At 39.5% G+C, this 24,342-nt stretch overlaps 2 protein-coding genes across 2 annotated transcripts; one reads left to right on the top strand and one right to left on the bottom strand.

Moving 5' to 3' along the window:
- The first annotated feature begins 15,774 nt into the window (after positions 1-15,774).
- Positions 15,775-17,843, top strand: LOC107829899 (transcription factor MYB61-like). Its single transcript, XM_016657372.2, has 3 exons — positions 15,775-16,351; positions 16,659-16,788; positions 16,859-17,843. The coding sequence occupies exons 1-3, from the start codon at positions 16,219-16,221 to the stop codon at positions 17,562-17,564; spliced, it is 969 nt and encodes a 322-aa protein (XP_016512858.1). The 5' UTR covers positions 15,775-16,218; the 3' UTR covers positions 17,565-17,843.
- A 2,076-nt stretch (positions 17,844-19,919) lies between these two features.
- On the bottom strand, positions 19,920-21,725 carry LOC107829898 (uncharacterized). The gene has a single exon (XM_016657371.2). It carries the CDS (start codon positions 21,723-21,725, stop codon positions 19,920-19,922), a length of 1,806 nt encoding a protein of 601 aa, XP_016512857.2.
- Positions 21,726-24,342: the final 2,617 nt, after the last annotated feature.

Genomic DNA, 24,342 nt, shown 5'->3' with positions numbered 1-24,342 from the left:
AATCGTGATAATTCCTCTAGAGAGTAATTGCCTAACGGTTTTATGTCTTCGTCGTATATGACGAGATTTACCGTTATACATAACGCTCTCATCCCTTCCAATTGTCGCTTGACTATCACAATGTATGCATATTGGTGCCAACGGTTTGGGCCAAAATGGAATATGTTTCAAGAAATTCCGGAGCCATTCAGCTTCTTCACCGGCTTTATCCAAGGCTATGAACTCAGCCTCCATTGTAGAGCAGGCAATACAAGTTTGTTTGGACGACTTCCAAGATACCGCTCATCCACCAATAGTGAATACATATCCACTTGTGGACTTGGAATCAGTTGATCCGGTTATCCAATTTGCATCACAGTATCCCTCAATGACCGCAGGATATTTACTGTAGTGAAAAGCAAAGTCCTGGGTATGTACTAAATACCCCAAAACTCGTTTCATGGTCATCCAATGAGATTGACCTGGATTGCTCGTATATCGACTCAATTTACTTATAGCACAAGCTATATCTGGTCGTGTACAATTCATGATGTACATTAAGCATCCTAACACATGAGCATAATCCAATTGTGATATGATTTGGCCTTTGTTCTTTGCTAATGTAAGATTCATGTCAATTGGAGTCTTTGCAACTTTAAAGCCCAAGTGCTTGAATTTTTCAAGTACTGTCTTAATATAATGAGATTGTGACAATGCCAGACCTTGAGAAGTCTTATGGATCTTAATTCCCAGAATTAAATCAGCAACTCCCAAGTCTTTCATATCAAACTTGCTAGTTAGCATACGCTTAGTAGCATTTACGTTGGCAATGTTATTACTCATTATGAGCATATCATCCACATATAAGCAAACAATGACTATGTGATTTGGAACATTTTTAATATACATACATTTATCACATTCATTTATCTTAAATCCATTTGACAACATTGTTTGGTCAAATTTCGCATGTCATTGTTTGGGTGCTTGTTTTAATCCGTAAAGGGACTTAACAAGTGTACAGACCTTCTTTTCTTTATCTGAAACCACAAACCCTTCAGGTTGTTCCATGTAGATTTCTTCCTCCAACTCTCCATTTAGGAATGTCGTCTTAACGTCCATTTAATAAATTTCAAGACCATAAACTGCAATTAATGCTACTAACGTTTGTATGGACGTAATTCTTATAACTAGAGAGTATGTATCAAAATAGTCAAGACCTTCTCGTTGTCTATACCTTTTGACCACAAGTCTTGCCTTATATTTGTCAATAGTGTCATCATCTTTCATTTTCCTCTTAAAGATCCATTTAGAAACCAACGGTTTATTTCCAGGAGGAAGATCAACCAATTCCCATGTATGTTGTTCAATATGGATTCTATTTCACTATTGACTACCTCTTTCCATAACAATGATTCCGAAGAAGACATAACTTCTTTAAATGTTTGAGGCTCATTTTCCAATAAGAAAGTCACAAAATCTGGTCCAAATGAAGTAGACGTTCTTTGACGTTTACTACGTCTTGGATCATCCTGGTTAAGTATACTTTCTTTTGTTTCTTCCCGAGGTCGTTTAGATCCTTCACCAATCAACTCACATTCCTTTTTATATGGATATATATTTTCAAAGAACTCAGCATTATCTGATTCTTTAACCGTATTATTATGAATGTCGAGATTTTCTGATTTAAGAACCAGAAATTGATATGCTTTACTATTAGTCGCATATCCTATGAAAACACAATCAACAATTTTTGGTCCTATTTTTACCCTTTTGGGTTTAGGAACTTGCACTTTTGCCAAACACCCCCACACTTTAAAATAATTCAAGTCGGGCTTCCTTCCTTTTCATTTTTCATATGGAACGGATTGTGTTTTGCTATGGGGTACTCGATTTAGTATTCGGCTAGCCATAAGAACGGCTTCCCCCCATAAGTTCTGTGGCAGACCAGAATTTATCAATAATGCGTTCATCATCTCCTTTAATGAACGATTCTTTCTTTCTGCAATCCCATTGGATTGGGGCATGTAAGGGGCCGTTGTTTGATGAATAATTCCATATTCTAAACATATTTGTTCAAAAGGAGATTCATATTCACCACCCCTATCACTTCTTATCATTTTGATTTTCTTGTTAAATTGCATTTCAACTTCATTTTCGTATTGCTTGAATACATCTATTGCTTCATCTTTACTATTACATAAGTAAACATAACGATATCGAGTACTATCGTCAATAAAAGTTATGAAATACTTCTTTCCACTGCGAGATGGTATTGACTTCATGTCACAAATATCTGTGTGAATTAAGTCTAAAAGATTTGAATTCCTTTCAACCGACCTATAAGGATGTTTAACATACTTAGATTCCACACATACTTGACATTTTGATTTGTCACATTCAAACTTAGGCTATACTTCCAAATTAATCATGTTCCGTAAGGTTTTATAATTGACATGACCCAAACGTATATGTTATAATTCATTTGACTCAAGTAAGTAAGACGAAGCTGAAATTTTATTATTATTTTCAACAACCATTATATTCAGCTTGAAAAGACCCTCGGTGAGGTAACCTTTTCCTACAAATATTTCATTCTTACTTATTGCAACCTTATCGGAAACAAAAACACATTTAAAACCATTCTTAACCAAAAGTCCAGTAGAGACTAAATTCTTCCTAATCTCGGGAACATGAAGGACGTTGTTCAAAGTCACCACTTTGCCGGAAGTCATTTTGAGAAATACCTTCTCACATCCTTCAATCTTGGCCTTTGCAGCATTTCCCATAGAAATCGTCTCATCGAGTCCCACATGAGCATAAGTAGCAAAAGCTTCTTTAACAGCACAAACATGGCGAGTGGCTCCAGAATCAATCCACCACTCTTTAGGATTGCCCACCAAAATGGCACATAAGTCATCAACATCATCATGCATTTCAACCATGTTTGCTTGACCCTTCTTCTTGTCTTTCTTCGGAGCACGACACTCCATAGATTTGTGTCCGATTTTTTTACAGTTGTAGCAGTTTACACTGAACCGCTTCTTGCTTGGGTTGTATTTTGGTCCAGAAGCCTTCTTCCTCTTTTTGTTCTCTTCAACAATATTTGCTCCCATTATTGTTGAGTTTCCACGGCCTCTCTTTTCAACAGCTTTGTTGTCCTCTTTGATTCTCAACCGAACAATGAGATCTTCAAGTATCTCCTTGCGTTTGTGTTTCAAGTAGATTTTGAAGTCCTTCCACAAAGGAGGCAACTTATCAGTCATCGCTGCTACTTGGAATGCTTCATTGATGACAAGACCTTCAATGAAATTTCTGTTAGTAAAAATACTAAAATTACTACTTTTAACATCAATATTAATTTGATTTATACCTTCAGCAAGGAGATCGTGAATAATCACTTGCAATTCTTGGACTTGGGTAATAACAAACTTGCTATCTACTATTTTGTAGTCCAAAAACTTTGCAGCAACAAAATTTTTCAACCCGGCATCTTCGGTTTTGTATTTCTTTTCAAGCGTAGTACACAGTTCCTTTGACGTTTCCACGCCACTGTAGACGTTATACAAAGCATCCTCCAGACCGCTTAGAATATAATTCTTGCACAAAAAATCTGAATGCTTCCACGCCTCAATCACGAGGAAGCCTTCAGTTTCTGGAGTTTCATTAGACAGCACAGGAACATCTTCCTTGATGAACTTCTGGAGACTTAGTGTAGTCAAGTAGAAGAACATCTTTTGCTGCCAGCGCTTGAAATCAATCCCGGAAAATTTTTCGGGTTTCTCCACTGGTACCAATGTTGTCGGTGGCGTTCGACTTGTTGAAGCATTGACAGTCACCATTGGAACAGCTTGGTTCACATTATCATTAGTCATTTCTGTAAAAGAATGACACAAACGTTAAAATCACGAAGATTTTAATTGAGTACAAAACCACAAAGGTTTTACTCTCCAGAAATAGTGAGTACAAATACAGAAAATATATTAAATTCCTTAAGCTTGTTAGTATACTGTATTTATAAAATAATTCTGAAAATATAAATGAACATAAACAGAAATGAACATAAACAGGAATGAACTACGAAATAACAGAAAACCAATTCGAGCCCACTAAATTCACAGTGTTTCCTTAAGGAATTTAATCCCCTCCCAGTACCCAAGGTTATGGATTATTTCTTCCCAGGATAGAACGAATTACACACTGGTGTAGTGGTACTTCAAACCCTAGTATTTCAGCGAACACAAAGTTCGGTAGCAAATCACACTTACTGTTGCTTTGTTTGATGTTTAAACTATGCAGAAGGAGGAGGAGAAACTCAGAAAATCGTATGGAAATTCTGAGCAGAATAGCCTTGTATTTATAACCAAAGTTGGGTTGAAATCTGAAGAGGTGCAACTCTTCAGAACGACTGTTTCTGCAAAATGGCCGAAGCCGAAGCCGAGGCCGAGCCAAGCGGCGACGACGACGACGCGAGGCTTGCCTTCTTCTCAACTCTTTAAGAGATAGAAGAAGAGCAATTGCTTATATACCCATAAAAAACATCTTCCTCTTCCAATATGGGACAATGTCCATTTGCCAAGGGGGAAAACTTAAAATTTCACTCAAAATTTCATTTTCTTCCATTTCTCATTCACCCTCTTTTAAGTATTTAATATATTAATTAAATACATAAAAAACCCAACGCTATCTTTTCACATGAACAAGAATAACTGTCTTTCAGAAACGGTACTTCCATTCTAATTGCCTTAAATAATTAAGGGGGTGGCACCAAAAAGAACTGATGAAAAGTAAAATTAATACTATCTCCGGTTACTATTACATATGTTTCTTTACATCGCTTAAGAAAATATTTAATTTTTTTCAATTAAGAAAATATTTAATAGCCTTAGCCATCAAATTAATAGCCTTAGCCATCAATTGTTTAAAATACGTTTGTCTCGTTTAAACATCTCATTAAATTTGCACTCCATCAACTAAAACTATGTGAATTTGCAAAAAAGACATACTAATTTTTAGTTTTTTCAAAACAATGTTAAATAATTTTGAATAAATTAATTTTCCAAAACTATTAATAACGTCGTAATTGACAGTTTCTAGCGTCTCTAAAAAAATTCATGATTTTTTAATCTATATATTGGACTCAAAAGAATACCATGACCCGACAGAAACCTTCCTCAGAACAAGCTGGATTCTTCTCGCTTTTTATAAGATATGAAATGTTATGATTTTTTATCTTTCACATCCCGACACATTGTTTTTCACGTGTGATCCAAGATGGTTTCTAGACCCCACATAAAAGGTTAATATCACATCTTTTCAATACTTGCTTTTTACTTCTCATTTTTTTTTCCTTTTAAAATAAGTATATATAAATCTAACAGAATCTGCAAGGTATTCCAAAAGGAAGTATTTTGAGCCACTCGGAGTAGGAATTACTTCGAAGGGAAAGAGAAATCAATATATTTTTCCTTATATTTATTGTGAAGAGTTTTCATATCTGGTTACAAGGAATATTTATTCATATTTAAGTATTTTACTTTGACTGATCCATACACATGTATCTTGTAATATGGTTAAGTTCACTACTCTAGTTGTATTAGATCTAAAACTAGTAAAGTATTGTACTCTTGTATACGTCAGTGCCATACTTTTATTTGCATAATAATAATAATAATAATAGTGAACGTAATTTCCAAAGACAAATGAATTTATGTCAATCCGACGTGTAACTGTCGGAGGACACGTTAACGTCTATCGACGCTCCAATCATTGATTCTTCATTTATCTGCATAGCCTCCCTTGTCCACTCCAGCCTGCCCTCCAACTATCTCCCTTCCATTATTTCTTTTTTTCCTTTAATTCTTCTTTATATTTTTGTATGGGTCAAAATCTGACCACCAGATGGTTATCATTAAAGGAAAAGGTAAGAGGTCGACCCAATCGTGGTCGCGCCCACGAAGCGTGATGGCGACAAGTATCACGGTCACTGTCGAGATCAAGCCGTCAGAAAGCTCACATCGCAGAACAAGTCTAATGTTTGAGCAAGTAATAAAGGATACAATCATGAGAAAGCACGTCGGTCAAAGACCATTGGATAAAAGAAAAAATTGTTAATATATATAGATAGGCGGGAGATCATTAAAAGGGGATCAGAGCCCAGATCTGGCTGGACTATTTATAGTCATCGTCATGGAATCGACAAGGGGAGATCTCTTAGTCATCAACAACTTTCTCTCTTCTCCTTATGTGCTTTTATGATTGTGGTGCAAACCTGTCATAGATGTAAGCTCATCATTTACATTCGATGTATGATAATCATCTTAAGAAATATTATACAAGCTTGTTCGTCTTCGATTTTTGCAATCAAAATGTTTGGATCTAAAGTTAATTATGTTTGGCTAAGATTAACCTTCTATCTCTCTATTAATTAGTTTAACTAAAGGGTTTAACACTTTTTTGGTCAAACAATTTGGCGTCGTCTGTGAATTTCTTAGACAAATTTTTTAGTTTCCTTTAGATCTAAAACTAGCGAAATAACACCACTAGGCTGTCATGGCCTCACCGTCTCGGCACAAACACCAACTCGAAAGAGCGGTAGGTAAGACTTCGAGACGACCGTACCAATCTAGGTCAGGATGCTACATAAAATAGAAGTTATAATCAATGTCTATGCAAAACCCACGTCTCACCTGTAACGATGGGTTTGGCACGACATATGCATGTTTAAAATAGGATCACGGTTGTCTGGCATGACCACAACCCCATTTGACGTATCCATCTTATATACTGACCCGTATTCCCACCCCATGGGAAGGGACGACAACCTGCTGTATAGTCTTTTGAAAGAGCGGGCACATCCTGTCCTATTTTCACATCCCCCACACACTGGATGATCTATGAACGAAGTGTGACATATTTCCCTTGTTGTTTGTGCAAATCGGACGAGATCGGACCGAGACTCAGTTTCAACACTTCAGCAAGTGAGGTGGGCCCAACCCGTGAGAAGCCTAGACGTTGTTAACCACGAAGCCGAACACGGTCGCTAAATTTAAAACCACTATTCAAGTACTAGGCGGAGCGAGTAACCCTACAATGCCGCTCCTTCTTTCACTGGCTTGTTGGGTCGTGGTAACAACCAATTTCATTTTGGTTTATCTTCACTCTTTTGTTGGTTCAAACAGGAACGCATGGGTAAGCGAGCGAGGGACCAACGCCTCCAAAACACCCCCGGAGATAGTTCCGTAGCAAACCGCCCTGCAAGTAATGACCGAGCAAAATCGCCTAAACCGCAGCATATCACGAATAACAGAAATGGCTCGGTATAGAACAACTATAAAAAAAACTCCAATAAAAGAAAAGTTAAGCGAACTAGGACTCACTTAGGAAGCGCACAGTATTCTCCAATGAAAGCAAAATTAAGCAAACTGGGGCTTACCCAGGAAGCGCACAATACTCTCTAATGAAAGCAAAACTAAGCAGACCGTGACTCACCTAGGAAACGCCCGATATTCTCCAGTAAAAACAAAGCCGAGCACACCGAGGCTCACCTCCACGCACGCATAAACAGTACGGAAATGCGTAAAGTTCTCCAAAAAATATACATAACAATGATACAATGTGTTACCATTTTGGCCTTGCTCGAAATAACACCCCTACGGCCAACGGCCATCGCCAAAAGAAGGGTTTGGCCTCGCTCGAGCTTACAACGGGTTACCATGTAGACTTTGCTTGAAATAACACCCCTATGGCCAATGGCCGTCGCCAATTCGACCTCGCTCGAACTTACAACGGGTTACCATTTCAACCTTGCTCAAAATAACACCCCTACGGCCAACGGCCGTCGCCAAAAGAAGGGTTCGACCTCGCTCAAACTTACAACGGTTTACCATTGACCTTGCTCGAAATAACACCCCTATGGCCAACGGCCATTGCCAAAAAAAGGGTTCGACCTCGCTCGAACTTATAACGGGTTACCATTTCGACCTTGCTCGAAATAACACATTTATGGCCAACGACCATCGCCAAAAGAAGGGTTCAACCTTGCTCGAGCTTACAACATGTTACCTTTTTGACCTTGCTCGAAATAACACCCCTACGGTCAACGGCAGTCGCCAAAAGAAGGGTTCAACCTTGCTCGAACATACAACGGGTTACCATTTTGACCTTGCTCGAAATAACACCCTTATGGCCAATGGTTGTCGCCAAAAGAAGGGTTTGACCTCGCTCGAACTTACAATGGGTTACCATTTCGACCTTGCTCGAAATAACACCCTTATGGCCAACGGCCATCGCCAAAAGAATGGTTTGACCTCGCTCAAACTTACAATAGATTACCATTTTGACCTTGCTCGAAATAACACCCTTACGGCTAACGGTCGTCCCCAAAAGAAAGGTTTAACCTCGATCGAACTTACAACGGGTTACCATTCCGACCTTACTCGAAGTAACACTCCTACGGCCAACGACCATCGCCAAAAGAAGGGTTCGACCTCGCTCAAACTTACAATAGGTCATAGTTCGATCTCGCTCGAATTAACACTTTTACAGCCACTGGCCATCGTCAAATCAAATAGGTCACAATTCGATCTCGCTCGAATTGACACTTTTATGGCCACTGGCTATTGTCGAATCAAGAAGGATACAATTCAACCTCGCTCAGAACAACACCTTTACAGCCACCAGCTATCGTAAAAAAAAATAAAGAGTTCAAACTCGTTCGAACACAAGCTAGAAACTGACTTCGTCCAAGACGGAAACTCCAAGTTTGACCTCGTTCGAACACGGGCTAGAAACTGACTTCGCCCAAGATGGAAACTCCAATTAGACCTCGTTCAAAAGCAAACCAGAAACTAACTTCGCCCGAGATGGCTATTCCAAGTTTTACCCCGCTCAAATACGTATAAAAAAGTTGACTTCGCCTAAGTTGGATGATTCCACCTAAGTCGGCAAATCAGAAGTTAACCTCACCCGGATCTGAAGATCCAAAGTGACTTCATTCGGACTCATGCGATGAGATACTACTCGATTCGGGAAGGGTCAGACTCCCAATCGAAAAGATCAGGGACTCTTCTCAAAAAAGGGGGAAGGGAATCCAAATGTCTACGCTAAAACAAAAAGATATGTAATGAACGAGGAAAAGAAAAAGAGAATCAAAAGATACACAAAGGCGAAGCAACTGTTTTATTTAAATATACGTGCGCAACAGCCACACCTTACAAAAGGCCGAAACAGGGCCAAAAAAAAGACGAAAATGAACAACAAAAATAAGAGTACTAAAGCTACAATAACTTTTCACTCGTCGTCATTACCGCCGTTCTCCCTATTGTTGTCTTCAGGAAACCCCTCCTCAACATCAGCGCCCTCGCCAACCTATGGTGTCGTGGGGTCGTAATCGCAATTGACACGAGCCTCACGTGCCTTCGCCCGAGCTTCTTTGAAAGCAGCCTCGGAAACACTGCCCGCCTCCCACAAACCCTTGTATATGTCTTGTTGGGCCTCGGAATGGACCCACAACTAATGCAAGTGATGAGGAACAGCGGCGGAAGCAGATTCAACTTGAGCCAGCAATTGCGCCTTTTCGGCCTCGAGGGTCGCGGCTCGATCTCCAAAGTTTGAAGCTTCCCGGTCAATTTCGCCGATACGCTCTTCAAGCCTCACCTCCCTCAGCGTGGTTGTTGCCCTCTCAGACTCCTGCTTAGATTTGAGGAAGCGGATAGTGTCCTCCAGCACCACCTGTCTTGCCAAAGTCAGCGCCCGAGCATTCTCGGCATTTTCCAGCTCGGCCACTTTTCTCTCTATCTCGGCTAACTTCCCCATCCATTTTGCACTCAAAGCTTCAACTCTGGCGGCATTCTGATCAAGTTCAGCTTGCAACCACAACACCTACGCCTGAAGATGCTCGCACTCCGCAGCGACCGCCTGTCCCAACTAAAGCTCTTCGTCCTTGGCGCGGAGCAACTCCTCGAGCTCACTGCATCTGCGAATGGACTGCATCACCTTCTGATCCCTTTTCTCCAACTCCTCTCCGATGGACTGGGTGCCAGTACCTGCCCTTAGCCGTTCATGCATCTCACAACATTTGTTATGATACCGCCGATATTTTTCAAGCATCATCAAAAAAATCTTGGCCCGAGTCTCGGCCTTGCGAGCACTCTCAATCTCCAGCATGTAAGACTGAAAACAAAGAAAAGGGTCGATAAAGGCCAAGGCCACAAAACAGAAAAAAAAAACAAGGAAGAGAAACTTACCCTTATGCCTATTGCGGCCATACCACGCGACAATTCAGCGCATCGCTAACGTCCTGAAGAGCTCTGCTTTCTATGGCAGAGCATAGGAGGTCAAATTGCGACACAAAATCCTTCGTGTCTCGCAGAAAATTGAGGTCCGAAGGAATTTCAAGTATTCGGGAAAGACCTCCCGTTGTTACCACAGTTCGAGTAAATCCCTCCTAGAACATCCTACGTCGTCGGGATCAAGGTCTGATTCAGACTCGTAATCATCAACCACGATGCCTTTTCCCCTCTCTTTGGCCAAAGAAGAAGTGTGGTTCGACCGGGATGATGAAGGGCCTCCCAAGATAGCAGTGGAAGCCTCAGGACTCCATCTCTCCGCCACATCAGTCTGTTGACCGCTCACAATGGGCGTAGCCTCTACGGCCGGGTTAGCACCACCGTCAATTTTCGGCACTGCTAGGGAAAAGTCGCCCCTCAAAGATGTTTCGTCTTGAGGATCCACTTCCAACGCCACTCGTCGTCTCTTTGACGGGGCCTCTCTACTGCCAGTACGGGAAGATTCACTCGTTGAGCGGACGGTAGACACCAGAGTCTCAGGTTAAGAAGTAGCATCTGCGCACATGGCTCCGTCCACAGGCGCAGATTAGGTAGTAGCTCTCGATGCAGTCCGGATAGCGTCCCTCGGCGCAGGTCGGGCAGGGGACACTGGTTGACGGAATGCGAGCGAGGAGCCCTCGTCCTTCATTCTCTCCCTGTCAACAAAGAAAAACGATCATACAACGACAAGATTAAACCATGAGGTAAAGAACAAAGAAAAATTACAGCGAGCCGACTCACCAGTGAGAGACTTACGCCCATATTTCTCGTAGAAGGACGCCCACTCACGAATCCCCATTGTATGGGGAAGAATTGCGTTCACTCGCTTGTAGATGTCGTCAACTAGCGGGGGAGGTAGTCTCTCGGCTGCAAAAACGAAAACAAGTCCTTAGCAATATCATCTAAAGAAGAACGATTGACGACCGCCTTGAGAGGAATCGCAAAATAAACAAAGGAAAACTTACGAGCGAAGTTCCACGTCTTAGGGAACCCTACCGAGTCTGCCACAAGGAGCTCTGTCCGCTCATAAAAATAGCTTTCTCATAAGCGGTGATTAGCCTTATCGTCCATCTTCACCACCAAACTCTTGGTTCCTCGATGGCACATGTGGATCATCGTGCCCCGAAGAAATTGAGGGGCAAAAATATGAAGCATATGCCCCAAAGTAATCCCTCGACTGTTGAGTTTCGCATACTTGATGAGCATGAGGAAGAGCTTGTATGCGTACGGTGAGAGTTGAGCCGGGCACACTTCGTAGAAGCGGAAGAAGTCTATCACTAGAGAGGGGAGATGAAGCGTATATCCGACAACAAAAGGATATGTATAAAATGTGTAGTACCCCGAGCGATGCAAATGTACAATGTCCGTCCCTGTCGCTGGTACCATTTCGATATGATTTAGAATTCCCCACTTAGCCTTGAGCACCGTAATCGCCGCTTCATCCATGGTGGAAGGGATAGGTTCCGGTTTAGATCCTGCAGGACTGTTAAAGTCAGTCCATAATTTCCCCGGACGGGGCAATATCTCAGCCATTGTCAGAAATCCCTCATCTTTCGTCACCTCAATTCCCTCTCCAAGAAGGGATACGTCATTTTCCGGCACCGGAACTTCGATGAATCCGTCAGTCTAGGAAGAAGTACCAGCCATTTGTCTAGCTTGATCGAAATAAACAAGAGTGATGAAGGAATAGGGAGGATGGTCACGTCAAATTCTGACGAAAGCAGAAGTGTGAAATACTAAAGAAGGTGGAAGTTTGCAAAATTCCTCAGGTAAATCGAAAAGCGTAACAATCGAATGGTGGGTTCCCCCTATTTATAGGAACATAAATGTCTTGAGCGGGAAACCCGAGAGCCGCCAATCTAAAAGCTAAAAGGGCATAGGAAATGATACGGTGCCTGGGAAACGTGCACCATAATGACGCATAATAAGTATTCATGGTACCCTGAATCGATGTAAGGATCCATCTCTGAACTGACATAACGGTCTGGTAAAGTCTTTAAAGCATCACGTCGCCACCTCGCCATAAGGACCCCATCCACGCACAATGACCAGATTTCTCTTAACTCTTGAATCCACAGGGTCCGCCCATTGAGCTCGTCAAAAGACGATCCCAACGGGCTGAGGGGCTAACTATATGGGTCAAAATCTGACTACCAGATAGTTATCATTAAAGGGAACGGTAAGAGGTCGACTCAGCCATGGTCGTGCCCACGAGGCGTGATGGCGACGAGTATCATGGTCACTGCCGAGATCAAGCCGTCGGAAAACTCACATCGCAGAACAAGTCTAATATTTGAGCAAGTAATGAAGGATACAGTTATGAGAAAGCACGCCGGTCAAAGACCATTGGATAAAAGGGAAAATTGTTAATATATATAGATAGGCGGGAGATCATTAAAAGGGGATCAGAGCCCAGATCTGGCTAGAATATTTATAGTCATCGTCATGGAATCGACAAGGGAAGATCTCTTAGTCATCAATAGCTTTCTCTCTTCTCTTTCTGTGCTTTTATGATTATGGTGCAAACCTGTCATATATGTAAGCTCATCATTTACATTTGTTGTATGATAATCATCTTAAGAAATATTATAGAAGCTTGTTCCTTTTCGATTTTTGTACTCAATATGTTTGGATCTAGAATTAATTATGTTTGGCTAAGATTTACCTTCTATCTCTCTATTAATTAGTTTAACTAAAGGGTAACACTTTTTTGGTCAAACAGTTTCTAACCAATGTTTTAAAATACATTTATTACTCGAAAACATTAAAAAGGAACTGAAATATTAATTTTAAAAGTCAATACCTTTTTTTATTACTTGAACCCTAATTTATGGTCTTTCTTAATTCTTTATCTTGTCTGCTAGTCTGCTATTATCTCCCAAAAGCAGCAAACAATTATTTTTTTGGTTGCACATATAAAGAAAACTCATTCTCCTCCATAGCAGCAAGTTCAAAGATCAAATTAGAGGTTAGTCATCCTTTTTGTTTCTCCACGTAGAAAACTTTATTCTTTTCAACCCAAGTTACTTGTGCTTGTAAGTAGCGTATAATGAATTATTTTAACTATTTTTTTGTGGGGATGGAGCACATCTACATATATTTTTAACTTATTTATAGTTTTCTTCAATTTTTATGTAATTTTACATGCTTAAAAATATTTATTGTAATTATATTATTATATGAAATATTAAAAAATACCCAGGAGGCTTACGCCTCGGGGCTTATGCCCCACTGAGGCATGTAAAACGTCTCGTTTTATGCCCACGCCTTGTAAAACACTGTTTCTAACCCGTGTTCACTATCAATATTGTAGCTCAAATTAATTTGAATTGTGCAACGTAAAATCTATTAAAAGGCAAACGCAAAAAAAAAAAAAAAAAAAAAAAAAAAAAAAAAAAAAAAAAGTCATTCCTAAGGACGAATATAAAATTTTTAGTTAAGGATAAAGGTATTCCATCAATCAACAAACTTTAGTAATTCATCGTTTAGTTTACTCCTTCTAACCATTTATTCCCCCATATTTATTTTTCAAAGTCTTGCCATGAGTTATAGCTATTCCATATATGGCATTGGTTCAATTCGATAAATTCATGACGCAAACACACAAAACTCTGAGGTGCATTTTTACTAGAAGTCTAGGTTAAAAAATATTAAAGGATTTTTGGACTTTTTAATATTGTTACTCAATACGATCCTTCAATGTTTTTCTCCTAACAATACTTTAAATAGACTTTTAAAAAATTTCTAATGTTTATTCAAATTCTGAAAGCATTTCCACAAAAAAAAAAGGGGGACTTATCCTCTTCTTCTTCCTTCGCTCTTAGATAATGTAGACCTTAAATTGAATGTAACAGTCTGATAACTGATATGGATTATATTACAAAATGCTTATTACACTAAGTAGTTGTATTCTTAGATGCACTAATATTTTTCTCTAAGATAAGGGGAAGATTAATCTTTATACATAAAAAGACTTACAAATTATATATACTAACGATTATTTCAAAGGTAGGGCCAAAACAATAATGTTATAAACTATTATCACGTATGATTTTGGTGAAGCTGTTCCTTGAATTGTATACAGTTGGACGTGAAAGCAATTTAATTATGTTTCACTATTTGAAAAAAAACAAGTAATTGACAATTCTGGACAAACTACATAAATTTTGTATACAGCTGCGACTTGTGTATTGTCTCATTAAAATATAGAGAAATCTTATGAAAATGACATAAATTTCTTAAGGTATGTGTATGCCGTGTATATTGAAGTACTGATAACGAATCTTGAAAAAATAATATGTTGGAGAATGACATTGCATGCAAAACAATACGCTACGAACATTTCCAAATAAATTTCTGATACGTAGTTTTCATATTCCTTCTTTACCCTTCAAGAAAATGTTCATTTTATAAGTAAAATCCAAAACTAAATCTCACATCTTTAAAAGGTAACCCCTTTCCAAGTTTTAATCCTTTTTGAGTTTTCGTAAGAGTCAAATTTGTATGTTAGACCCTACACTTCTCTGAAATCTTTGTGTCGGTCGAGCTTCAAAATATTTCTTTTAAATTTTACCCCAGGATATAAAAATTCCAAAATGTCTTCTCAGGTGTATTCAATTTTCCTTTTATACCATCTTGCTTGTTTTTCCAAGTAGCGGTCTTTTATGGTTATCTAAGAAATGGTCCAGGAAATTGGATACAGTGTGCAAAAATATAGCTTTCAAACTAGTTCAGTTATTTTGAAATTAACACTTCCAATCTTTTTAAGACAGTGACTAACAAACAAAACTAGAAAAAATGGCTCAATCTCTCATGACTTTGGTGCTGAATTTGAGGTTACAAGATAGAAATATAGGTATAGATTAAAAAAGAAAAGAGCAGCCCGGTGCACTAAGCTTTCACTGTTATGCGTGGGATCCGAGTAAAGGCTGGACCACAAGGGTCTATTGTACACAACCTTACCCTACATTTCTGCAAGAGGCTGTTTCCACGGCTTGAACCCGTGACCTCCAGGTCACATGACAGCAACTTTACCAACTATACCAAGGCTCCCTGCATATAGCTAATGCGAATTAAACTCATGCTAATTAGTAAATGAAGGGTCCCATTAGCCTCTTATCAAATTGCAACATCTGTCTAAACGATAATTTGTGAAGGAAAATGATGCAACTAACACTACATAAACTCAATCATACTGTATAATTGCGATTGTAGAGTTAAAATTGAGTACACTTAACTGTATTCTTACTCTTAACAGCACGTTTATAGACTTCTCCTTTCTATCTTATATTTATTGTTTTTTTCTTTTCTGCAAGTTTGTATATATACTTAGCTAGCGTTTGGCCATAAATTTCAAATTTATTTTGAAAAATCTGATTTGGGTGAAGTTTGGTTTGAAAATGAAAATATGTTTGGACATACATTTTCAAAACATATTATCCAACTTTATTTTGAAAATACATATATATAATTCCCAAGTTTTGGAATTTTAACCCAAAATCAGCAATTGGGATGATTTTGAGATTTGGGGTTTGGGATTTGGGATTTGTGGCAAACATGAGTTTTAAAAATAAATCCCAAATTTATTTTGTCAAAACTCATGGCCAAACGGCGCCCTAGAATCTAGAGATATCTCAAAAATCAATCCACTCCAATTCAAAAGCAGCACCAAAATTTGCTTCAAAATCACTTTCTTTCCCCTCTCTCTCTCTCTCTCCTAGCTTGAGGTCTAAGTATGAATTTTCTGTAGACTTCTTTTGAATGACAGATTATCTTTGATGTTTTCCTCTCAAATATTAATGCTGATGACTTTATAATCTCGCTTCCATACCTGAAATTTTTAGCTATAAGACAAGCAGTCACTGTTGAAAGCTAGGTGCAGAAATACTATAAGGCGGCAACAGTCAAATAAATGGGGCGCCATTCTTGTTGTGTGAAGCAGAAGCTAAGGAAAGGATTATGGTCCCCAGAAGAAGATGAGAAATTGAGTAATTATATCACCAAATTTGGTGTTGGCTCCTGGAGTTCTGTCCCTAAGCTAGCTGGTAATTATTAAAAACGTTTTTACTGTTAATTCTCTATTCTCTGTTCAATTTCCTTTTTTCTGAAGCAACGGTAAAGTTGTCTGTGTGACCTATAGATCACGGGTTCAAGCCGTGGAATCCGTTATTGATGCTTGCATCAGAATAAGCTGCCTAGATTATATTACACCCGGCCCTTTGGGATGCGATCCTTCTCCGGACCTGCGTGAATGAGAGATGCTTTGTGCACCGCAGCTGCCATTATTTTTAGTTTCCTTTTTCTGCTCTATGCCAATTAATGACATTTTCCTTATGCTGTGAAATGTTGCAGGCCTGCAAAGATGTGGAAAGAGTTGCAGATTGAGATGGATAAATTACTTAAGGCCTGATCTTAAAAGAGGAATGTTCTCACCGGATGAAGAAGATAGGATCATTAGTCTCCATCAAGTTCTCGGAAATAGGTTATTCATCTTCTCCTTTTTCATCTTTTTGGTTACTTAGTACTTAATTAATTATTTAGCTATATGACAGGTGGGCACAAATTGCTGCACAATTACCAGGAAGAACAGATAATGAAATAAAGAATTTCTGGAATTCCAGTTTGAAAAAGAAACTAATAAAGCAGGGGATTGATCCAAATACTCACAAGCTACTAAGTGAGGATCAAGTAAAGGATGAAGAGAATTGTACAAATAAGACCTCAATGTTGCAGATACCGTCAGCTGGATTAATGGACCAACCATTTCACCTGACTAATAGTAGAAGTTTTAACAGTGAGGTAAATGGACAATTAACAGAAGCTTCAAAAGACGAATTTGTAAGCAAACAGGTATTTGATCTTCTGTATATTCATGAATTCCAAGCCAATGTAAATCCGAATGGGTATAATTCAGAAATATTAGCTCAATACCAGCAAAATATGAGACCTAATGATCATCGTCAGAGCGAATTCAACAGGAATCCAAACTATGGGTTTTGTTCAGAGACAAGTATAACAAAATTAGAACATGGACAGATCACAGAAACTGATTTTGCTAGTAGCTCAACTTCAAGAATGAGTTCAAGTAACAGTTCAAATGTACGTAGATATCAGAATACAGCTGAAATTCAGATGCCAAGAATGTTGGAAAATAGTGAAGACTTGACGTGGGAAGTTGAGAACAAAATTGAATCTTTGTTTCAGTATCCATACATTTCGATCAAGAATGAAGAATTGAAGTCAAGTCCGAGGCAATAAAGAGAGTTCTATGGTCACAGTTCAGGAGATTTCATGAGTAATCCATTGAGTTCCTTAACTGAAGAGTTAAATGGGGCGACTGTAAATGTCTTCCAGCAAATTTAAACTGTAAACTCGATTTGTTATTATCTTTTTTCTCTTCTTGCTTTCCTACTTTCATCTTTCCTATATATCAGATAAATATACAAAGGTGCTAATACACATCGGATCTGTAGTGAGTCTTTTCTACTCCGTTTTAATATTGATTGCGGTCGTGTGGAGTGTAACAGATTATCATAAAAGAGTGAAGAGAAAATTTACCAGACCAAAGGTTCAATTTGCAAATGAAATTAGAATAGACCTTAACACATTATATGGGGTGGGGGGGGGGGTAAGTGATGGGATGGGTGGTTTGCCCAAATAGGCTATTTTCGTGCCACAAGTTTGTTTTGTGCAAAAGTAGGAGATTGCTGCGGATCCTCTCAATGGACCATATTTAATCCTTATTTCGTCGATAGATCGACTTGTATGCACACAAGTAAGGCAAATTCAAATGTGTATGGCACATGCTGCATTTCCCATCTATGACAATGTTTATTTCTAGTAGTTATCCTGCTTCTTGTTAGTTCTCTCTCTAATTCGAGGGGCCTTTTGGGAAATTAGATTTCCGACATGGATGCTGTACAAGGCCTGTATCTTGTATTTTTAGTTGACTAGTTTATTTGAGTAAAACATTGTTTGTTTTATGAAGAAAATAAAAGGACACGAATTATAGGTTGGAAGAAAAGGAATTTAAGACTGTTTCAGGGAAAACTAGAAGTGCTGATATGCTGATCAAGACTGTTATCCAGCAAGAGGGAACCTAAAGCCAAGTCGAGAAATGAAGTTGAGATCCTTGAATTTGGCCAAGGACGGGAAGTTGAGATCACCTTCATATTAAACAAGCATGTTGCTGATTAAGAAGTTCACCAGACCACATATTATCTATTTTCTTTCGGCCTCCTAATAATTGACCAATTTTTTTTTTATAACCGTTATGTACGGGCCAACTTGCGCAAGGCTTGGACAAATCGGAAGAAATCACCTAGTATTTTTGCCTCCGTTGGGATTTGAACCTGAGACTTCATAGTTCTCATCCACTTCATTGACCACTAAGTCACACCCTTTATTGCATAATTGACAATATTAATAATAGGTATGCTTTATTGCATATGTAATCTTGCCTCAAAAAGTGGTAAAACATATTACGCCGCACAAAATAGCTTCGATTCTGCATGCTATTGACACCCTTATTCTGATAATTCACTTCTTCCAAATAGATGTCAATTACTATCATTTATCACATAGAATCAACGATCTCTCTGCAGCAATGCAACCCTAGGAATCATTGCTGGTATACATCGTGCGACAAATCAATTCCCCTTCCAAAGAATGATTCACAACAGGATAGATGCATAAAGTTAAAATTTCACAATGGATCTAACCGGTCTCGAATAAATTTCACAACGGATCTAACCGGTCTCGAATAATCCTAGTATAACATTGATTGTTAACTAATTTTTCATTTATTCTACAACTGTTCTTGTGTTATTATGTTTTCGCTAGGTGTTTATCATTACACCCACTGAATTTTCCCTGGAGAGACAAATAGTGTTGACTCATACATATACTAAATCAAGCTGCTGAATGTCTAATCTAAATGTTATAAGCGAATGGGTTGCACCCTTACGATGGAATTGTCCATCGTTACATCCTCTAAAGATAGCTTACCAAGTATTGAGATAATACAAGCAAGAAGTTATTTCACGTAAAAACAGGACTCTGCAATACGAACTTAAAAATGTGGTTGCAAAAGAAAGCTGATGGCCAAAAATATATTAACATCTGCAGATACTTTACATATTTAGCCTGGAAATAATCAGAGCACCAGAATGATGATATTGAACCTCCATTAGCGGCTTAGATTTATTCGAGAACTGCCTTATTCCCTTAAATATCTCTAGGAGGGAACTGATAATAGTTGCCATGATACATCTCTCCGTCACATTGGTGTGGGAGAGTGAAAAAAAGAACTGTTTGTGTAGCAATCAAGATTTATTTTGGTTCTTCTAATATCTTAGTAAAGCAGAATCAGCAAGTTAACCTAAGTGACCTTCGAGACTGTAGCAACCTTCAGATAAACAATGTAACATTTGTGTAGGTTTGATAATTCCTGATCTGTACAATGCACATCAGTTTCACATAGCTATCTTCAAATGTTGAAGCTGAAAATTCTGCAGGAATAATAAGTAGAACTTTTGTCAGGACATTGCTTCAAACCTGATTATTCGAGAAGTATGGACATTCTGGTTTGATAGGAATCCCAACGATGAAGCATTAAGCTTGTCTATGTGTATGACCTCCAGCTTGATAAAGTGTAAGATGGTGGATCGCTTTGCCAAACAACTCCTTCAAATCAGGACGCTGAGAAACTACATGACGAGCAGCTCCCTCAAGGAAGCTTAATGCTCTTGCTTGCTCAAGGGCCTTACTGTTACCAACATGTAAAGCAAGGTAGCAGAGCAATAGAAGCTCGTGTACCTGGCCTCGGTCATTGCTCCTCAGCAAATTCATCAGCTTTGGTACTCCATCGAATTCAACAATTGCCTTTGAATGCTCCACGCGATTAAAATTGTCCGGACATGTGAATTTCTCCAAAGCAATACATGCTTCCACAGCTACATCAGTATTTCTATGCCCAAGTTTAACCACTATAAGCTCAATGATTCGTGTGTCCTTTGCAGGAAATGTCCTAGCCAAACATCCAATTGCCTTAATAGCTGGAATCACCAATGGGGCGCTGGTTTCCTCATTTATCACCCTTAATAGCTGATCAATAACCGCCTTTCCAGCAGGTGAAGTAGGCTTGAACGCCACTCGTCTAAGTTCAACATTAGACTCTGCCACTGCGGCCAATTCCATCACTGTCATCAGACAGTTAATCTGCAAATCCCCTTTCTCCTTCTCAATAATCTTTGCCAAACAAAGCAAACCCTTAGCCTCAGTAATCTTCCTGGTATTTAACAAACTACCTTTAGCCAATTTCCACAGTGCCATTGCACAGCTTACCTTAAGCTTAGCTTTCACCTCAGGGGGCTCCAATTCTCTATCTTTCTCTTTCTTATTACCATAATGTCCACCTCTACTACTCCCATCCATTGAATTAGAATGAAAACTAAAATTATTCCGAGCCATCTCTTTATTTATCTGAACTAAAGAATGTAAACTAGGCGTCTTACGGGGCTGTGATTCTCTGTTATCATCCAAAACTACATCCATTCCTAAAAGGGTTACCAACGGCCTAGTTATATTCTCTCTTCCAAATTCTTCCTGTGCGTATGCGTCCAAATCAGCCATTCTTGAGACCAAATTCGCAATGTGAATTTGAACTCTCATGGGCGCTTCAGCGAGCACCTTTACAACAATTTGAACACCAAGATCATTTGCTATTGCTCTCACTCTTTCCTCATCGTCAGCCAAGTTGTACAAAGCAGTTGCCGCAGCAATTTGTGCTGCTGCTGAACTGCTTTCCTTCAGTAGCTTCAGTAGAGGCGGAATTCCGTTTTCTTCCACAATCATTTTTTTATTGCGGTTATTATCGCGTGCTAAATTAGCTAATTCCTGAGCAGCGTCAATTCGGTACTGGAGATTACCCATTTGAACAGTAGCGATGTAAGACCAAACCCAAGCCATAATAGGGTCGTTGCTGGCAATAGGGGGAAGTGAAAGAGTGGGGCCCGCATCCGGGTCGAAAATGGAGAGCAGCCACGTGACGTCCGCCGTGGAATTTTCTAGAAGGGTAGAGACTTTCCGGAAGTCTGCAGTAGAAGTGATGGCGAGAACATGGCGGAGGAGATTGGGCTTGTGACGACACTTGCGAACAAGAGTAAGTGCCCGGTCCAGAGTTTTGGTAACTTCAGAAGTTATACGGCGGATGGGACGGTCGTAGAGGGACTGGGATTGGGACGAACTGGTGAGACGAACAGTGGCTCGGAGGAATTGGCTGAGCTGAGTAGCGTGACGAGCCAGTTCGGCACATTCCACTTTGGATGATTCAGCTTCTTGGGCTGATTTAATGACTCTGTCAGCAAGTAAAATCGGAAGTGAAAGCTCCTCTTGCACTGATTTCTCTTCTTCCGCCATCAAAATTGAGTTCTTCGAATTGGTAAAGGGGTTTGAGGGAGGGGACGAGAAGGATAAAAAAACTAGCAGCAGAATTTCTATACTACAGTAGTATAATAATTGGGAGACCAGCTGACATACCTTCTTTTACACAGAAAATTAATGGGAACTAGGAATTTTAAGAATTTAAAAGAGATTAATTAACATATCTTGACGGAGTTGTTTAAGCGATTTCATAGTACTCTGCATAACAGTATTCCGTATAAAACAGTGGGTGAATCATGTTTCCACAAAAGTCAATGGGTCAATGAATAAAATAGGTATTCGGATAAAGTTTGGTATGGGGTATATCGCTTTAGGAAAAATTCCTGTGGCAAGAACAAAAGAAAACTTATCGACACACGTATTTACGCTGAAACCACACTAATTAGAACATTTATGTATTACTAATTGACAATTGAACCTGTCGTACCCGCTTATTCACGCCACAATGAGTTGAACACTTTCCTAATTCAAAGAAAAAGATACTGTATGTGTCAAAATTTGACTAGAATGGTCGTTCTTAAAAGGAACAATAAGGGGTCGATCAAGCTGTGATCATGCTCACGGGGCGGGATAGCAAAGAGCATCTCGGCCCTCGCCGGGGTCAAGTCGTCGGAAAACGTACATCACAGGACGAACGTTGTGCTCGAGCAGACGACGAAAGGTACAGTTCTTAAAAAAGTACGCTGGTTAAAGACCGTTGGACAAAAGAGAAATGAACTATATATATATGGGGGGAAACCCAGAAAACAGGGGCAGATTCTAGGAGATAAAGGGGGACAATAGAGAAAACAAGAGGGATCTCTTCATCTTCAACAGTGACCTCTCTTCCCCTTCCTTGCTGCCATGATTATGATGCATATCAGCCTTAGATGTAAGCTCATCTCTCATGTTCAATATACGATTATTACATTAAAAAATCTTACACGTTTTTATTCTTCGTCTATTTCGCACTTTGTATGTTTGGATCTGGGATTAATTATGTTTGGCTAAGATTTACCTTCTTTATTATCAATAATTAGTTCGGCAAATGAATTTTACACTTTTTTGGTCAAACAATTTGGCGTCGTCTGTGGAAATTTCTTAGCCAAATTTCTTACTTTTCTTCAGATCTAGAACCGGCGAAATGTCATCACCCGCTCAAAAGAGCAGTAAATAAACCTTTGAGACAACCGTACTAATCTAGGTCAGGCTGCTACATAAAAGTAGAAGTTATAACCAATATCTATGCAAAACTCACATCTCGCCAGTAGCGATAGGGTTAGCACGATGTACGCACATTCAAAATAGGATCAGGGTCATCTAGCATGACCACACCCCCATTTTACGCATTTACCATAAATAATAACCCGCATTCCCACCCTTCATGAGGGGATGACAGCTTGTTGCACAGTCCTTTGAAAGAATGGGCACATCCTGCCCTATTGTCACATTCCCACACGCATTGAATGGTCCATGAACAAAGTATGACATATTTCCCTTGTTGTTGGTACAAATCGAACGAGATCGGACCGGGACTCGATTCCAACACTTCAACAAGTGAGGTGGGCCCAACCCGCGCGAAGCCTAGACGCTGTTAAAAACGGAGCTGAACACGGCCACCAAATCTAAAACCACCATTCAAACACCAGGAAAAGCGAGTGACGCTACAACGCCGCTCTTTTCGCTGACCCGTTGGATCGAGGTACGGAAAATTTCATTCTGGTTTATCCTCTGTTGTTGGTTTAAACAAGAACACGAGCACTCGCACAGGCAAGCGAGCAAAGGAGCATTCCAACTAGAAACAATGGAAGGAAAACCACTACAAAACAATTGGAATATCGCCCATCTCAAATACTTCAACTTCCGGAAAAGGACAACCCTCAAGTCGCACTCTTTTTCCCTTGCCTGGGTGTCGTCCCAGTTGGGTTTTCTTGGGGAGGCTTTTAACGAGGGGAACGTCTCGAAGTTCAAGTGTGATTCATCACCCCACCTATTGACTACTTTCCCATACCGGGCAATGAAGGGACTAGATACATGGAAACTTCTCCAATATATGTATGAAACGAAGGAGGACAAAAAAACACAGAAGAGAAACTTACCCTCAGGTCCATAGGGGCCACTTCATGCATTAACTTGACGTCGCTAATGTCCCGAAGAGCCTCACACTCTGCGGCGGAGCATAAAAGGTCGAACTGCGGCACCAAACCCACCGTGTCCCACAGAAGATTGAGCTCCGATTGAATCTCATCTATACCGGAAAGACCTCCCGCTCTTACCACAATACAGGTAAAGCCCTCCTCGAGCATCCTGACATCATCAGGATCAAGGTCGGAGTCAGACTCGTAGTCATCGACCACGACACCCTTTCCCCTCTCTGCGGCTAAAGAAGAAGCGTGATTCGATCCGGATGACGAAGGGCCGCCCAAAACGGCAATAGCAGCCTCGGCACCTATTTTTATCTATATATTTTCAATATGCAAAATAACTTCAAAATGGCATATATATGCATATGTAATCATATCCAAGTATTTTATTATTTTTTTCATAATTTTTAAAGGTTTTTAAACCAATTTATTTCCCCTTTTATCCATAAAAACCCAATAATTATTTCCAA

This window comes from Nicotiana tabacum, chromosome 6 (genome assembly GCF_000715075.1).
Source record: "Nicotiana tabacum cultivar K326 chromosome 6, ASM71507v2, whole genome shotgun sequence".
In the NCBI taxonomy this organism is placed as follows: Eukaryota; Viridiplantae; Streptophyta; class Magnoliopsida; order Solanales; family Solanaceae; genus Nicotiana; species Nicotiana tabacum.
This window is presented reverse-complemented; position numbering and strand designations above follow the sequence as displayed.

What these genes read in the sequence shown, in the direction of transcription:
- LOC107829898 (XM_016657371.2), bottom strand. Translation starts at nt 21,725, where the DNA reads ATGGCGGAAGAAGAGAAATCAGTGCAAGAGGAGCTTTCACTTCCGATT.
- LOC107829899 (XM_016657372.2), top strand. Translation starts at nt 16,219, where the DNA reads ATGGGGCGCCATTCTTGTTGTGTGAAGCAGAAGCTAAGGAAAGGATTA. An exon ending in TTCTGTCCCTAAGCTAGCTG is followed by an intron (nt 16,352 to 16,658) that starts GTAATTATTAAA and finishes GAAATGTTGCAG; the next exon opens with GCCTGCAAAGATGTGGAAAG. An exon ending in CATCAAGTTCTCGGAAATAG is followed by an intron (nt 16,789 to 16,858) that starts GTTATTCATCTT and finishes GCTATATGACAG; the next exon opens with GTGGGCACAAATTGCTGCAC.